The sequence below is a fragment of the Pelodiscus sinensis genome, chromosome 9 (genome assembly GCF_052426305.1).
Source record: "Pelodiscus sinensis isolate ZL-2025 chromosome 9, ASM5242630v1, whole genome shotgun sequence".
NCBI classification, from domain to species: domain Eukaryota; kingdom Metazoa; phylum Chordata; order Testudines; family Trionychidae; genus Pelodiscus; species Pelodiscus sinensis.
In genome coordinates, this window is record NC_143060.1 from 23280164 (window position 1) to 23298535 (window position 18372).

General features: G+C 41.8%; 1 protein-coding gene across 1 annotated transcript in view; it reads right to left on the reverse strand.

Moving 5' to 3' along the window:
* Window positions 1-1051: 1051 nt before the first annotated feature.
* The window catches only part of PTGER3 (prostaglandin E receptor 3), a 30594-nt gene continuing 13273 nt past the window's right edge, over window positions 1052-18372 (reverse strand). The window contains exon 2 of the mRNA XM_075936234.2: window positions 1052-8205. Coding sequence (XP_075792349.2) covers window positions 7918-8205 — 288 coding nt within the window. The 3' untranslated portion in view covers window positions 1052-7917. The remainder of the gene's footprint in view (window positions 8206-18372) is intronic.

Here is an 18372-nt window from a genome sequence, read left to right on the forward strand (position 1 = left end):
CCGTTAGTTCGAATTAAGTTCGAACTAACGGAGCGCTAGTGTAGCGCCTATGAAAGTTAGTTCGAACTAACTTTGTAGTGTAGACATACCCTCATAGTCTAGTGGTTATGCACGTCCCTTTCTTACTTGATAATAGATCAAGATCAGCAATGGCACATGTCAAATCATACCAGCAGTAATCAGGTAGGTAAGATATCTGAAGGCAGATAGTTGCACAGACATTTCCACTTGCAACTCTTACCCAAATGTCACGCTATGGAAAAAAACCCTGAAAAACAGAGGTAATGCTGTGTGTGTGTGTGTGTGTGTGTGTGTGTGTGTGTGTGTGTGTGTGTGAATTTTTTCTACCTGCCAGCTGCTTTAAGAGTTTGTCACAAAGTACAAAGATTGCTGTCTTATATAAGTGAAAGTCTTAGATACACCACTCATCTATTATTCACAAGCCATGCCTTTGTGGGCTACAGACTCTGATCTGCTGGTGCTCCTCTTACCTCTATCAAGGAAATGCAGGTGCAGAGTGAAACCAATATCATGGGATGTTGGCCCATAGTAGGATAACAGTTTCTTCAGCATTGTTAATAAAAATACATATGATGAGCCATTCTCCAGGCAATTACCAGTGTCACCATACCTATCTAAATATTATGCAGTGATCCCAAAAAGTGGTGAGGTGAACAACTGAGTTATTTTCAACATCAAACACGATATATAAATGATAATAATCAGGTATCTTGTTTTATGAAGATATACAAATGTGCTACTAACCTGTTGATAAAGTACTATTCTGCAAGTGATGGCACTGATTTCAGTGGGCGTGAAGTACTACTTGGGGTGCATAAGAATGACAGAACCTGGATCACAAAAAAGGGCCAGCTTCTGTGCTTAGACCCTCTGCAGTCAGTCCTAATGAAGTCAGCACAGACCTTGGCTCAAGATGTTTAAAAATTTAGCAGCAGATAGTGTTCATGTAGAAGCCAATTGTCGAAGGTTACTTGAAATTGTTATATCAAAATGTTGCAGGCAAAAATTGGCATCAAGAAATAAAGACCAGTTATTCTGCTGAACTTTAAACATTTATTTTGTGTTGACAAATACAATATATATCTATTCAGTATATCAATAATTGTGTTTTGAATGCCAACAAAACTACATCAAAAGAATTCTACCATACACCATACTTTTTACAATATCTCTGACAGAAATACATAATTTTATCAAAATGGATCTTTGAAATACTACTATAGTGGAATGTATGTACATTTAGAATAATACAGAGGACATTTGCAAAAAAGTTAGCAAAAATATCGTTTCCACAGAACCAGATAAAAGGGGCTACGTCTACACTGCAACGCTATTTCGGGATACCAGCGTATCCTGAAATTGCTATCCCATGTCTTAACAACAAGCCCGTTATTTCAGGCTCACTAGTCCAATGTCCCTGTAAACCTCATTCCATGAAAAATAAGGGACATTTCAGAATAGTGGGTTATTCTGAAATTTGGTGCTGTGTAGACAGTGCCAAATTATGAAATAAGCTATTTTGAAATAAGATCTGTAAATTGTGTAGCTCAAATTGCATATCTTACTTCGAACTATTTTACAGTGTAGACATAGCCAGGGAGAACAAAACAAATCTATACAGTTTTGATCAAGATCTTTGAAAGTGCGTTTGCTGCCAGTCATGTCATCTTGATTATGCCTACCAAAAAGTACATAAATTCTTTTGTGATTAACAAATAAGCTGCAAATCATCTCTCCCATTTTCTTGTTTTATAAAATGATCGTTTTCATATTACTGCACCCTAATACAGATATGATCCATTTTGTTCAAATTAAAAAATAAATAAGAAAACCGCTTTAATAACAAGAGTGCAAAACAGATGAGATTATTCTCAGTACTCTAAAGCCCATTTCTGGTTCCCTTCAACAATTAGTTTAAATTATTTTTACATTTCAGCTGTTCTTATATTGACATTTGCATATCTGATGGTTAGACCATATGGAAAACTAAAGTTTCCTCGGTGGCCTCTACAGTAGATGTGGTGATAATAGGACAGAAAGTGCTTACTCTGATTTTCTGCACCCTTGCTACACTAATGAGGGACCTAGAGAAAATAGGATCCTATTGTAACATGCTGTTGCTCAACTATTGATTGACAGAAAAGTCCAGAAGAGCACAATTCATTGAAATAATTGAGGTCACTTTGACACACTTTACCAGGGTCAGATTTCTGAAAAGCTGCTAATGTATATAAACTGAATAAGGCTAATCTCTTGAACAGAAAAACAGGCTTTTTACATTACATTCTTTTGGCATGAAGTGGTGCAAAGCACTTCTGCAAAGAAAGAAAGGGATCATTTGGTTTTTATACAGCATCTTTCTCGCTCTGCTTACCATAATGAACTAGACACAAGTAGGGCAGACACTGTGTAGGCACATGTGGTCTTTGTACTCAACTTTGTACTGAACTATACACTGTTCGACAGTGGAGCTTGTTTTATCCAGATTGTAAATGTTGGCCAGTCCGCCGTAGTTCTAGGTTATTGTATTCTGTTCTATTACCTTGAAGACACTAAATGATAAATTCTGATTTCAATTACACTGGTGTAAACCTTCTGTAGCTGAAGAGTGTGTTTCAGATTTTCAGAGGATCAGCCAAATTCCACTCTTTCTTGCACCAGTGCAAACCTACTGAGCTGTGCATATTCAACCATAATTAAGCTCTCCATCTTCTATAACAGATTAGACAGATGTGCACAATTGATGTTCCTAATATGCCTTGAAGAATGCTTTAAAAAGGTGTGTCTTTGGTTCTGTTTTAGATATGACACTAAATTATTAAGACAGAGCTCTTAGTAGATCACATTATTCTAAGTACTGTAGTGTCCTAAGAGCAGCTTTCATTTGTAAATGACCTATTTATATAACTATTCCTGCATCAGCCTTCTTTTCCATGCTTGGCACGGTAATATGAATATAACATAACTTTTGCAAGAAGGACATCACAGAAATGGATTAAAATGGAAACATCCCAGGCAAACCCCATGGATACCAAGAGAGAGACTTACTAACTGGAAAAATGCTTTAGATGTTACAACATGTGTCCTCTGCTCTGTTACGGGGGCACATTACAGATCTTGAGTTATTGAGTCTCATTTTGCAGGCTTTGCACATCTTTTCCATATTCAGTTTTTTTTCCTTAGTCCTTACCTTTAGAGATATGCGCACTGGTGAACAGCTGTTCCTAAGAGATTATGAATGAAAGCAGGAAAGTCACAGTGAGCTACAGAAGGCCACAGAACATTTGATGGAGTTGTACTTCCTACAACTGTATGTGATGAGGATTTAGGAACTATCCAATGTAGGGCGAGAATAAGGTGCCTAAAAATGGGCTTCATGGAAGCTAGTACACTTAGCAGGGAGTTGCATAAACTAGCTAATAGGAAATTGTGAAGACAAGGTTGTGGCCCTAAGTCCCAGATCTCAAACGGTATATCTATATTGCAAAGCTAATTCGAAATAACAGCTGTTATTTTGAATTAACTTTAATAGCGTCTATACATGCAAACTGCTATTTTGAATTTAATTCAAAATAGCAGAGCCCTTTATTCGAATTTGGTAAATCTCATTCTACGAGAAGTAATGCCAAATTTGAAATAGCTATTTCGAATTAAGTGCTGTGTAGACACTTAATTCGAAATAGAGGGCCTCTAGCCCTCCCCAGGGAGCCCTGGTAGCCACTCTGGGCACAAGCAAGAAAACTTGCTCTCCTCTCCTCCAGCCCCAGAGCCATTAAAGGGGTAGACCCTGGCCACAGTGCCTGTGCCAGCTCCAAGCCTGCCAGCCCAGAGCCAGCAGTGGCCACCGGGGCCCCTGACCCAGTGGCCCCAAAACATGAGCTAGCAAGCCACTGGCAGCCAGCCCTCCACCGCTCCCCAGGAGCAGTCTGCCAGCTCCCAGGAACCTGCCAGGAGCTGGAGAAGGTGGGCGTCTTCCTGGTCCAGGGTGGAGATCATGGACCTTATTCAGGTTTGGGGGGAATGCCCCCAACGTCCATGATCTCCGCGGCCGTCTATGGCAGGATAGCTGCCAGCCTGGCCACCAAAGGCCACATGTGAACCCAGGAGCAGGTTTGCATGAAAGTCAAGTTGGTCCAGCGAGACCCCCAACCCTGAGCTTCCCCTCTCCCTTCTTCCCCTTGCTTCCCCCTTCTAGCTACCTCCTCCCAGGTTTCCCCCTCCCCATTCCCACCATCTCTCTTCCTCTCTTCCACCTCCTTTTCACAGTCTCCCCAGAGGTTCATTCCCCCCCCCCCCCGTTTTGTTCAATAAATCCAGTTTTATTTCTGAACATACAAGTCTTTTATTTGACATCAGGAAGGGGGGTCTAGGGAGGGGTAAGTGGAAGGACATGAGGGAGGAATGGGGTACGAGCCCCCAGTGGGGAGGACCGGGGAGGCTCTGAGGGCTCCTCGGGGTGTACGCCCTCCCGCAGGGCCTCCTGGATCCTGATAGCCCTCCGATAGACACCCTGAATGGCAGCCTGCAGCAAGTGCAGCTGGGCTGATGGCAACGACCCCACGAGATGCACTGGTGTGCCATGGGGCAGCTCTGGCTCCATGTGGCCAAATGCTGTGGTGTCCCAAGTGCGGGCACTCAGGGCACTCCAAGACAGGACTGCTTTGCTGTCCCTCATCGAGTTAGACAAGCAAGTGGGGAACCCTGAGAACTGTCTGTCCGGGGTGGGGGTAGGGTCCCTTTAAGCAGGGAGCTCAGTTAGCCTCAGGCAGCAGCCCCACACACTAAGTCCTAACCTGATGCCCTGCTGGCACTGGTTCCGGCAAGCCTTAACTTCGGTTCAGGGTCCACTCAGTGTGGACGTGCTATTTCGAAATAGCAAAAAGCTATTTCGAAATAGTTTGTGTGTATAGATGCATTATTTCAAATTAGCTTAAGTCAAATTAACTATTTCAAATTACGTTGACTCAAATTAACGCTGTAGTGTAGACATACCCAAAGATATATGAGCACCTTACTGGCAAGAGAGAGATGTCTTCCTTCACATAGGGCTCAAGCTATGAACTCTCTCCTGGGGTTAGATTAGTCCTTTCTTGCAAAAATGCACATGAGAAAGAAGTAGTGGTGCCCACATTATACCGAGTGGGTAGAGTAGTCCCCCAGGCTCCCGTACAATAGTGATTTTCAAACTTTTTTTCTCATGACCCAGTTGAAGAAAAGTGTTGATGCCTGCGACCCAAGATAATTTGACTAAATGTGGGCTCTGGGTTGGGGCTAGAATGAGAGCTTTGATGTATAGGAGGGAGCTTCAGCTTTGAGGGGATCATGGCTGGGGCAGGAGGGACTTATCTTGAGAAGCTCCCAGCCAATGGTGCAGCTAGAGTGTTAAGGCGGGCTTCCTGCCTCTCCTGGTACTGCAGACCATGCTGCATCCCAGAAGCAGCTAGCAATAGACTCCCAGTGGGAGAATGGGAGTGCAGAGCTTATGCTAAGGACAGGAGCACTGCATGGAGCCCTGTCTGCTTCCCGCCCCCACCCCCCAAACCCCCAAGGAGCTGGGCCTGCTGCTGGCCACTTCTGGAGTGCAGCACTGTCTGCAGTGCCAGGACAGGCAGGAAGCCTGTCTTAGCACCCCTACTAATCTCACCCTGCAGCAACAAGACCCAGTGCCTGACATTCCACCACCCATAGTTTGAAAGCCACTGCCCTACAGCATTAACTTCAAACTGCCATCTTGAGTTAAAAGATGAGTTTCCTTATGTTCACTGCTAGTTTAAACCAAGTTAGTTAACCTGAGTTACATTTCTCTTTTCAGTGTAGACCTACTCTTAGTGGCTGATCCTAGGGCCATTTGCTTTAGTGGGCTTTGGGTGAGGCCTTGATTTCTTCTCTTATTCAGTCAGATGTGGGACAAATAAGAATGTTTATTTTTGTGCCACTGTGAAACTGAACAAGACGACAAATGGGTTTAAAGTAAAAACAGTGGATTACAAAAGGTCAAAGTGCACTGTTTCTTGAATTATCATTGAGATGTCAAGTCCCAATTCACATTAAAAGTGATCACCTCTGAGGCTTTGGCATACAATGGTATCTGCCAGGCTAACTCCAGTTACTTTTCTTTTTTGTCTGTCATGATGGCGAAGATTAAAGAGCTTAGACACAAGAGCATGAAAAGTGATTAGCCAAAAGCTTTCTGGCTGCCACCTAGGATTTTCATATTTCATGCAATTTCAATGTGTACATACAGTCACAGGAAGATTAGTTGTCATGAATACTATTCTTACCTACAGGAGTATTTACAATAGCACAAGTCTAATACTGCCCATTAACAGACCACAAACTAGTATGATATCAAAAATTAGGCTTGAACTTCAGCTATTTTTTTCCATTCTATTGTGGATTTAAATCTATTATGGATTTAATAAATGCATTGCTATTAAATATAATAATGCCATGGTAAAGATCTTATTAGCCAAATGGCTTTTCATACTGTAATATATGAACACAGTTATTTGCCAATCCAATATACAAACATCCTTTAACTACAGTAGAAATTCCATGGCTGAATTTAGATATAAGAAAATATATCCCTACTAACTTCAAAAGGCTTGCATTTTGTGTGACAGTTCTGTATTTGGTGTGTACATTCTTGCAATTTCATTGCAATTTAATCCAAAAAGGAGGCCATTAAATGGGACAAGTTAGAGAGTAAAGGGCAGTGAAAAACTGAAGGAAAAAAAAGCAAGTTAGTAAAATATGTCCAAACACTTCAGCAGAAATATGAGTCCTTACACGCCAACTTGAAAATTACCCAAGGAAAGATCTGACTAATGAGACCCTCCAATGAAATCTTTGCTGTCAGTGGAGCTTGGCTATAAATAAATAAATAAATAAAATATATCCCAAGACTGTCATGTTTCTGAAAGTTATCTTTTAGGACAAATCTATTATTTCTTGGCTGACATTTCATATTGGAAGTGACCCATCCCTTAGACTTCTTGAATAATGAAGTGTTGCTGTATATGAGGTATATGTGCCCCCTCCCAATGATATCTGAAAGGTCTTTCTGTTCCCAGAACCATGGCTTTCACACATAAAGCTTCTCTTTGAACATGTTGGGTGACTTTTTTTGCTATATAAATCTTAGTAGTTAATTAATAGGAAAGGGGTATCTATTGTGAATAGTGAAGAGACTACCTTCCCTCGTAATGTGAAACAATGCTTCCTGGGTGTTTCACAGGTATTACTTGTAAAAGGAAAAGTGCAAAGTTTATCTTACAAAAGACGATAGGGTGTCATTTGTTCTGTTCTCCAAAGCCCCTTCTCCTATGCAGCAGGGAGTTTATTTTGACATGCACTAAAATTCACCATTACCATGGTAAGCTAAAGAGACTCCTGCTGCTTTTCAATACTTGAAATTGAACCCCATTATTATACACAATGACACTGGCAATTCTTCCAACAAATTATTTAAATCTAAAGAAAGATATGGACTCCTATAATTTTCCCTCAAGCCTTCTGCATTTCCCTCCAAAAAGGAGATGGGAATGACATCTGGATGTAGCAGATCACAAAGATATCAGAATTTCAGGTAGCTCTTAATAATAGATTATACTCCATTGTTTATGTATTGTTGGCACACCAGATACATAATTATCCAGCATTCTAAGTTCATTCAAAAGTACTACTATGCTGCATTACTTATGGGGAAACACGAGTATGCCACAGATGACCAAGTTCACAGTAAGGCTTAGGACTACTTGTCACCTATTAAACCATCTTGTTAGTCTTTAAAGTGCTACATAGTCCTGTTTTTTGTTTCAGCTACACCAGACTAACATGGCTACATTTCTATCACTTGTCAAAAGTAGTTTGCATGCAAGGCGTATCAATATTCTTTCATGCTTCTGTCTGTCTGATTTCATCTGTTAGTGTGATAGAGCGCCCTTTCCATCCATTATTAGAACAACCTGAGACAGCATTTGCTACCTGACAAAACTTTCGGAGGAGGATTTTTCTTAACAGTAGATAAACCCAGGGGTCCAAAATCTGGTTTAGTGAGGCCAAGCGGACAGCCGTCAAGAAGAAATTGCATTCTTTCTGCAGTTCTGTACTTTGGACTGTCTTGTAAGATGTCTTGCAGTGTTCAACTGATGTGTGACTGAAGATCATTTTCAACATCATAATCTAAGAAAAGGTAAGAAAAATGTATATCATTAAAAGTAAAACACATCCATACTTCTACAGGCAGAAATGTCTGGAGGGGCCCATCAAATTAGAATCTTTTAATCCCCTCCTGCTACTTCTTTCAGATCAAATTATGATAATGGAACATTTTTTAAAAATGCCTCCCCCACCAGTAAACTTCATTCAAAGAGGCCTTACATATCATTTTGTGTGTGTGTAGAACATGGGGGGCAATAAGGTGGAGGCAGTTCACCAGGATTAGTGCCTGGTGGTCTGCTCGAACTTTATTTATCTGAATATCCATACGTATGGCTGTTTGCAGCTCCCGTTGGCTATGGATCACCATTCCTGGCCAATGGGAGCTGTGGGAAGCAGTGCAGATCAAGACACTACCTCCCACAGCTCTTGTGGGACGGGAACAGTGATCCACAGCCAACACAAACTGCAAGCTGCTATACCTGCAGATGTGCTGGTAAATAAAGTACCAGCTGGCTGCCAAGGGTTAACCCTGGCAAACCGTGTCTAGCCTGTGGACCACTTATTACCTACCTTTGGTGTAGAGGGCGTGCTTCAAGTTACAGCAGTAATGGGGGTGGGAAGGAAATCAAGATTTTACTCTCCATCACATCCACTGGTTTGATTTAATATATCTGGCACTGATATCAGCCAGAAACCTGTTACTGCTTATCTCTGGGACATGGCAGAAAGCTAGATAAGGTTGTACTGGTGACAGATGGACTGATCTAGACTAGGAAGTTGCAGAGCTTGGGAAATCAATTTAAAAGAGCTCATTACACCATCTTCAAAAAAGGGAAGAAGGATGCTCCAGGGAACTATAGGCCGGTCAGTCTTACCTCGGTTCCTGCAAAAATCATGAAAGGGATCCTTAAGGAATATATTTTGAGGCACTTGGAAGAGAGGAAAGTGATTAGAAATAGTCAGCATGGATTCACAAAGCAAAAGTCGTGTCTGACCAATCTGATTAGCTTCTATGATGAGGTAACTGGCTCTGTGGACATGGGAAAGTCAGTGGCTGTGATATACCTTGACTTTAGCAAGGCTTTTGATACAGTCTCCCACAATATTCTTGCCAGCAAGTTAAGGGAATATGGATTAGATAAATGGACGGTAAGATGGATTGAAAGATGTCTAGAAGGCCGGGCCAAGCAGGTAGTGATCAACAGCTCGATGTCAGGATGGCGGTCAGTTTCTAGCGGAGTGGCCCAAGGTTTGGTTCTAGGACCGGTTTTGTTCAATATCTTTATTAATGACCTGGATGAGGGGATGGATTGCACCCTCAACAAGTTTGCAGATGGCACTAAGCTAGGGGGAGAGGTAGATATGCTTGAGGGCAAAGATAGGGTCCAGAGTGACTTAGACAAATTAGAGGATTGGGCCACAAGAAATCTGATGATGTTGAACAAGGATAAATGCAGAGTCCTGCACTTGGGATGGAAGAATTCCAACCATTGTTACAGGCTGGGGACCAACCAGCTAAGTAGTAGTTCTGCAGAAAAGGACCTGGGGGTTACAGTGGATGAGAAGCTGGATATGAGTCAACAGTGTGCCCTGTAGCCAAGAAGGCTAATGGCATATTAAGTTGCATTAAGAAGAGCATTGCCAGCAGATCCAGAGATGTCATTATCCCCCTTTATTCAGCTCTGGTGAGGCCACATCTGGAGTATTGTGTTCAGTTCTGGACCCCTCACTACAAAAAGGATGTGGACACATTGGAGAGAGTCCAGAGGAGGGCAACCAAAATGATCAGGGGGCAGGAGCATACGACCTATGAGGAGATGCTGAGGGAGTTGGGTCTGTTTAGTCTGCAGAAGCGAAGAGTGAGGGGGGATTTGATATCAGTGTTCAACTTCCTGAAGGGAGGTTCCAAAGAGGATGGAGAAAGGCTGTTCTCAGTAGTGACAGATGGCAGAACAAGGAGCAATGGTCTCAAGTTGTGGTGGGAGAGGTCCAGGTTGGATATTAGGAAAAACTATTTCACTAGGAGAGTGATGAAGCACTGGATTGGGTTACCTAGGGAAGAAGTGGAGTCTCCATTCCTAGATGTGTTTAAGTCTCGGCTTGACAAAGCCCTGGCTGGGTTGATTTAGTTGAGATTGGTCCTGCCTAGGGCAGGGGGCTGGACTTGATGACCTTCTGGGGTCTTTTCCAGCTCTATTGTTCTATGATTCTATGATCTCCACCCTTACCTGTGTTGCTATATCTAACTAGATAATTCATATTGAGAGAAGAAACTTTAATTTAATATACAAACTATATAAACTAATTAATATAATAGAATGAATAAGGTACAAAGTATGGTAAGTGTGGCCATTTGACCTCCTAAGTATTATAGTTGGTATGGCTGATAAAAGATAGGCAAACTGTAAAATCATGGACATGTAAACATAATTCATGCAAGTGTTTCTATGGCCAATATATCCCATACATTACAGTAGCAACCCCCCCAAAATGGGGCCAGAGTGGCCATGCCTTTGGCTACTATAACACATCCTGAAAGTTTTTCTTGATTATTTACCACTATCTACCCCATGTAAAATAGTCACTAGTTTGTAGAAGGCAGACTAGCACAAAAAAAAAAAAAATCTGTACTCTAGGGCAGTCCTCATGCTGTCAAACTAGCAACATCATCATAGAGATGTGTCAGTAATTTCCTTAGTCCTTGGGGGCATGAGAAAAAAATCCATGCATTATTTAATATTGCTTATTGAGATGTTTGGCACAGAAAGATATTTGAACTCAGCAAATCAATTCTCCCTGTTGGTTTATGCATTGCCACAAAGCTTGTGGCTTTTAAAGACTTATCAACTGAACACTAATATAATAATTCAATCAATCAAAATAATACTTAGCACTTCACCAGCCCTTTGCATCTAAGAATCTCGAAGTGTTTTATAGACATTAATGAAATGTATATAGGAGCATCATTAACTCCATGTTACACAGAGGGAAATGAAGACAAATAAGTATTTACCTCCTTTGCCCAACTTTACACAGGAGAGGTATAGCTGGAAAGAGAATCCATCTTGCCAGTCCTTAGATAAATTGTGGTTTTGTGGATTAAGCAATGTCTATTGTTTTCCTGGGATATATTCACTAAATTACCAGAAAAAAGATGAGATGAGCACTGTGTTGTGATATGTTCATATCCTAATTAGTGCTGTCAAGCAATTAAAAAGTTTATTGTGCAATTAATCACACTGTTAAACTATAATAGAATACACTGAAATATTTTGGATGTTTTCTACTTTTTCAAATATATTAATCTCAATTAGAATACTGAATAAAAAGTCACTTTATTTTTGATTTACAAATATTTGCTCTGTAAAGTACAAAAGAAATAGTACTCAGTTCCCCCATTACAAGTACTTTAGTGCAATTTCTTTAGCATGAAAGTTGAACTTACAAATGTTGATTTTTAACTTCATTCAAAAATAAAACAATTTACAACTTTAGACCCAACAAGTCCGCTCAGTTCTACTTGCTCAGCCAATTGCTCAGACAAGTTTGTTTACATTCACAGGAAATAATGCTGCCCATTTCTTGTTTATAGTGTCACCTGAGAGTGAGATGAGGCATTCACATGGCACTGTTGTAGTGGGCATCTCATTCACATGCCAGATGTGCTTAGTATTTATATGTCCCTTCATGCATCAAACATCATTGCAGAGAACATACGTCCATGCTGATGACAGATTCTGTCTACAGTGTAGACCTATTCATATTTATTTTTATCATCTGAGTCAGATGCGACCAACAGAAGGTTGATTTTCTTTTTTTGGTGATTGGGTTCTCTGGTTTTCACCTCAGGATTGCTCTTATTCATAGACTCATAGACCATTATGATCATCTAGTCTGACCCCCTGCACAGGGCAGGCCACAGAATCTCACCCACCCCTCCTAGAATAATCCTTTCACCTATATCTCAGATATTGAAGCCTTCAAATACTTTGAAGACCCCAAGATGCAGAGAATCCTCCAGCTATGATCTGTACCCCATGCTACAGAGGAAGGCAAAAAACCTCCAGGGCCTCTGCCAATCTACCCTGGAGGAAAATTCCTTCCTGACCCTAAATATGGCAATCAGCTAAACCCTGAGCATGTGGGCAAGACTCACCAGCCAGACACCCAGAAAGTTCTCTATAGTAACTCCTAACTCCTATTAAAAAAGTATCAACTCTTTTAATACTTCTGAAACTATACTTCACAACTCCTCCCTCTAAGATTTTAGAAGAGAAGACATTGACAGATTTGTAAACCTTTAGTTGAGTGCTCGAGTTATAGAAGTCTCACATTGGTACCGTCTTTCTGTTTTGTCAAATCTGCTATGAAAATGCTCTGAAAATGAACATGTGCTGGGTTATCATCTGAGACTGCCAGAACATGAAATATATGGTAGAATGTGGGTAAAACAGAGCAAGAGGCATACAATTCTCTCCCAAGGAGTTCAGTCACAAATTTAATTGATGCATTATATTTTAAACAAACAAGCCTCAGCAATGAAATATGTTCTCTGGAATGGTGGCCAAAGCATGAAGGAGCATATGAATATTTAGCATAGGTGACACAAATACCCTGCAATGCCAGCTACAAAAGTGCCATGCAAACACCTGCTCTCACTTTCAGGTGGCATTGTAAATAATAAGCTGGTAGCAATATTGTCATGCCTCTCCCATGTTTTATGAAAATGTGCATGTTAATATGAATATGAATAACTTCAGGGGCAGATGACACCGCGGGGCCCCCCTTTGCCACAGCGCATGCGCTGTGACGCCATGCGCATGCGCGGTGGCGCCACGGTGCATGCGCGGGGCTTTTTTGAGTGCGGGGTCCGGGGCGGCCGCCCCGTTCGACCTGCCCTATATTCGCCCCTTCATAACTTGATACTTTAGATAAAATGCCTCATGTAACATATGAAGTTAAAATCTGCTTAAAGTATATATCCTATTTTTCATTCTTGTAACGGAAATTAGAAATATGAAGTACAGATTTGTTTATAATTACTGGTGCTCTGGAAAACTATTGGAGAAGTGATCAAGCCAATGATCCAGGAATTAGGGATGTTTGAGTGTAAACAATTGTTTAACCAATAAGCAGATACATAACTTGTTTCTCTAAGCCATTACCTGAAGAAGTAGGACTGATTGGCTGTAAGCTTTGCATTGTTTCTGAGTGCAGTTACAGAACAAAAAAGTACGTGTGTAAATTGCACCTTCAGAATAAAGAGACTGCACTGCAGTACCTGTATGAGATTAACTGAAAAATACTATTTCTTCATTTTTACAGTGCAAGGATTTGTAATAAGATAAAGTGAGGACTGTACACTTTGTACTCTGTATTGTAACTAAAATCAATATACTTGAAAATATAGAAAAATATTTAATACATTTCAATTGAAATTCTATTTTTAACAGTATGATTAAAACTGCAATTAATGGTCTGAGTAAATTGCATAGTTAACTGAGATTAATCAACAGACCTAGTCCTAATACACTTTATATAATTCTGAGAATTAGGAGGAACATTTTGAAGGATGTCAAGTACGTGTTTATTTTGCCATGGTTTAGTTGGTATCTGCTTTCTGATTTTTTCCTTGAGCTTTCTATATAAAGCATACCTGTTTTTATATTTAGTACTATTTCAGAAACAATTATAACTTCATTATAACTAAGGTCTAGTAGGGTCATAATTACAAACTGTTTTCTAGGGGCTAGAAATACAAAACATCTTTCTGGATATAAATTTGGCATATACATTTCTGGGTTGCAGTTGCTTAATGGAGCAATGCCTATGCCCCAATATTTATTTGTAATTAAAAACTAAGATACATGCTACTTTAACACAGACACACAGTGATAGACAATCTTTGCTATGAAAAACTGCACTCCAAATAGGTCAGACTGGCAGAGGGAGAAGAGGTGGCAGAGACAGGGTGATGATGTAAGTTTCTTAGGGCAGGGATTGTCTTTTTGTTACGTATTTTTATGGTACTTAGTTCAGAGAGTTTGTAGTCCCCTAGGAACTACTGCACATGAAAAATTAATCAAGTGTATGTAGCAACTTGCCAGAAATGTCTCAGGAGATTGGGGCAAAGGCAAGAATCGAATCCAGGTTTTCTGACTCGCAGGCTGTTGCCCAGTATGGGGAATATTGAAATATGTATTTGAGTTCCAAATGGAGCTCTGATCTTTATGCATGGCTATCCCTGTGCAAAACACAGCATCAACTTCTTCCATGGCATCATCCCTGTCCTGGAATTTACAGAGGATCAACTGTGTATCTAGTGAACAAAATGGAGGCAGGAGTAGAAACCAGAAAGGGGACATAATTCACCCCTCTGAAAAGCCCTGCAGGGAAACTGCCAAATATGTTGTATATTGGGTTGTAGATATAGATCTTGTTGTTATGGTAACTGAGTAGGTCACTGGGGTCAGCCCATCTAGTCTGGGCTTGTTCTGGTGAGTTCTGTGCTATGCAATAAAATGGACACTTGCACCTACTCCAGCTCTCTGCCTTTCCACTGATTTCTTCCTATGCTGTGAAACTCCCCACGACATAACAAAAACGTACTGCAACGTCAGGCTACATTCCAGTTTGTATACCTCTTTCCCTATCTTTGAACTATGGCGTTCCCCATTAGAAGAGTCCCAGCCTAGGGATAAGGAACTCAGAACAGCACTGTTCCATTGGAGCCATGCTGCCTGGGAGTTGGACCTAGTGCAGAGGTATGATGCCTATTCAGAGATGGATCCTGAACAAACACCAACATCTCAGAATTTCACAGTTGCTCCCCCGCCCATCTCTATAATGTGCCAAACACTTGCCCTGAACAGTCCTTATCTTTGGGGAAGTTTGAACCTTAATATTGCAACTCATGTTCAGGGGTGTCAGATAAGAAATATTTCACAAATTACTGCAGATATGAAATTTCCCCAGAGTCAATGCCCAGTGTCTCTCACAAGGGGAAGCAGACATAGCTTGACTTCAAGGGGAACAGGACCCAGTCCAACATAGCAAGGAAAAAAGTGTAAGCCAGTATCAGAGAGAATTCTATATTCCTTGAGTTTTTTCCACTCTCAAGATGATGAAATCAAATTAGATAAGATTTAACAGCCAATTTAATAACTGAAATCTAGGGTCCAGTTCTATAAACTGGGATGTCCTCATTTGTCCCCTTGATTTCTGTAAGATTTATGCATGTGTAGAATGAGGACTGCATTCCTGATACAAACATCAACTCTCCCTTCTATGTGCACACAAGATCCTAAATAGGCACAAACTTCAAGGAGGAAATATACCTCTTAAGCTAACTTTTTTCTGTGGTTATCATAAATACTGATTCCTGTTTTTGCTAATCTTGTATTTATTTTATTCTCGGGCTATTGAATAATAGTAATTGAGATAAATCAACAGCAGAATAAAGGCACTCTGAGTCAACTCAACAAAATATAGATGAGAGGAAGTCATTCTCTAGTTATACAGAAACAGAGGTGTAATTGGAATTAAAAATTTCCATAATAATTTTATCAAAACATGGCTCCAGACTACAGACTCCACTCTGTATTAACAAGGTGGTTTCAAGTCTGTCTGAATTAGTCAGAAATGATCTTATATTCTGTTGCTTGATCTATTAAAAATACAGCCACTTTTCCCAATCAGACTAAAATACAATCAAAATACGACCGTGTGTAAATTTTAGAATTGTGAAATGCCCTCGCTGTAACACTAGCACCAAAAGAAGCTGCAGAAATGAAGCTTCAGCTTAAAGAACATAATAATGTACTAAATGATTTCCAAGAAAAGCTGGTGAATTCTTTGCTGTGAACCAATGGAACATATCCTATTTAGACCTCACTTCCCTGCCAGTTTGAAGCAGCATCATTCATCCCCAAATTCCCAGAACTGCCCCAGCATATGCTTGATGTTATATGGTACAGCTACAGTGCTATCTAAATCTGGCCAAGCTTGGTACCCAATGCCACAGGGAAAGACTGCTAATTTTTGGAGCGAGAGTGGAGAGAGTGCTGCAGGGATGTATCAGTGGCCAGGTAAGGGAATAAACCAAAAGGGGGTATGGGACTCACACCTGCTACTATTAAAGAAATGACTGAGCAGGTAGAGGCCTTCCTTGCCTTCTTAGACTATCCTCTTACTCAAGGGCTGACATTTTAGGGAAATAGTGGACACAGAGGGACAACTGTTTGTATTTTGTTAACTCATTGCAGTTGTGTGCTTTTGGGGTTCATGTACAACTGGTTTAAGAAGCTGCTATTACCAGGACAACGTGTCCTTATTAGATCTTTAAACCACACACTTTTGCATTTCCAGGGGCCAGTGGATTGTCCTGCTGCAATGAGATGTTTAGCCACTTCAGAAAGCATTGCCATCTGCCCTAGAAACTACATTCCTATGGGCCTGATACAGGTTGGATTTCCCTGAATCTGGCACCCTTAGGAGTTTGCCGGACTGGAGTGGGGTGGTGGTGGTGGGGGGGGGGGGCGGAAGGGGGAAGGGTGTCTATTCTATCCTTTTGCTGATGGGATTCCAAGTTCTCCAGGGGTCTGTCAGCAGACCTAGCGGAGCTCCCCTGCCACAGCTCTAATGCCCTGGCACCACCAAGAGTCCACTGTTCCAGGACTGCTGTGGCTCTGCAGCCCCAGGGCCACTGGGGCTGCCATGGGTCTTGGGCACTAGGGCCGCCACAGCTCCAGGATGCTGGAGCTGCTGCGGCTCTGGGGCCGTTGGGGCTCCACTTGCCAAGGCTGCCAGGAGTGCTGGGCTCCGTTGTCCCAGAGCTGCCACATTTTCCCAGATCCAGGGCCCATTGCATCAGGGCTGCTGATGCTCCATTCCCTGGGGCTGCCATGGCTGCCGGGACTCTGCTGCCCTGAGATACCAGTGCTCCATTACCGCAGGGCTGACGCAACTCTGCTACTCTGAGGCTACCGGGGCTGCTGCAGCTCCGCTGTCCTAGGGTTGCTATGGCCAGCCTCGTGGCCACCCAGCTCTCTGGTCCCAGGGTTTTCTGGACCAGCAACATCCACGGTCCAGTCAGACCAGAGAGTCTCGGATAAGAGAGGCTCAACCTGTACTAGACTGAGACCACAGGGTTCAACCAGGCTAGAGGTAGGAGACAAGATGTTCATATTGGCCCTTGACAGCATGAGTGGCATGGCTGGCCATCCCCATGCCAATCAGCTTGGGGGGGGTCTTCCAAGTAGAGCTATTGCCCAAGAGCAGAGCAAACAAGGTACTGCCTTGGGGTCAGATAGTTGCAATGATAATTAACTTTATATAATTCACAGGCTTAATTCTGCCCAAGTAACACAGGTGTGGTTCCTGAGGTGTTTGATGGGAGCAGTACCTGTGTAACTGAATGCAGAAATGAGCTCAAAGGATTTACCGGTGAAGGGAGCTCACCAGCCAGGTGTGAGAGGAATGTACGGAATGAAGCACTTTTCCAGAGTGCATGGCTGCTTCCCCTCCTCCCACCCACTCCCAAAATGGCACTTTTGAGTGCCTGTAAGAAATTGTAAGTTACTTTTACCACTGGTGGGTGAGCAATTGATGGAGCGACTTCGTAGATCCTCTACTATCTCTATGAAGGCTCACTGAAGCCCCTGTGTCAGGGGGCAGGACAAAGAAGTGGGAAGGGCTGGAGGATATCCTACTACATACTGCGAAGCGGCCATGTAAGAGTTGGTGAAGGCTACTCCATGGACGCAGGTCTCCCCTCCTCCTGCTCTCTTCCCATCTTCCCCTGCCTAAAGACTGCACTGATGCCATCCTCTTTTCCCTATGCCCCAATGTTCCTCTGAAGAGCATGGACATGGTTTTGCTTAAAGAAGCCTTGCAAATGATTTAAAGTTACAGTTCTGGAGGATGGCTGGCTAAAAATAGTTAAGTGGCGCCTCCAGAAGCTAGGAATGCTCTCCGGTAGTTCTGTTTTCAGTGATCTGCAATCACATAAATCTTCAGAAGCTCCAGAAACATTAGAGTTAGCACAAATTTCAAGTTAAAAAAAATAGAATAAATGCTCTTTTAAATTGCCTTATTTTATAAACTTGCTAGGATCTTTGAGCTTTCATATATACAACGTGTGTGAGTGGCTATTTAAAATTAGACTGGCCTGATCATCAGTAAATGTAT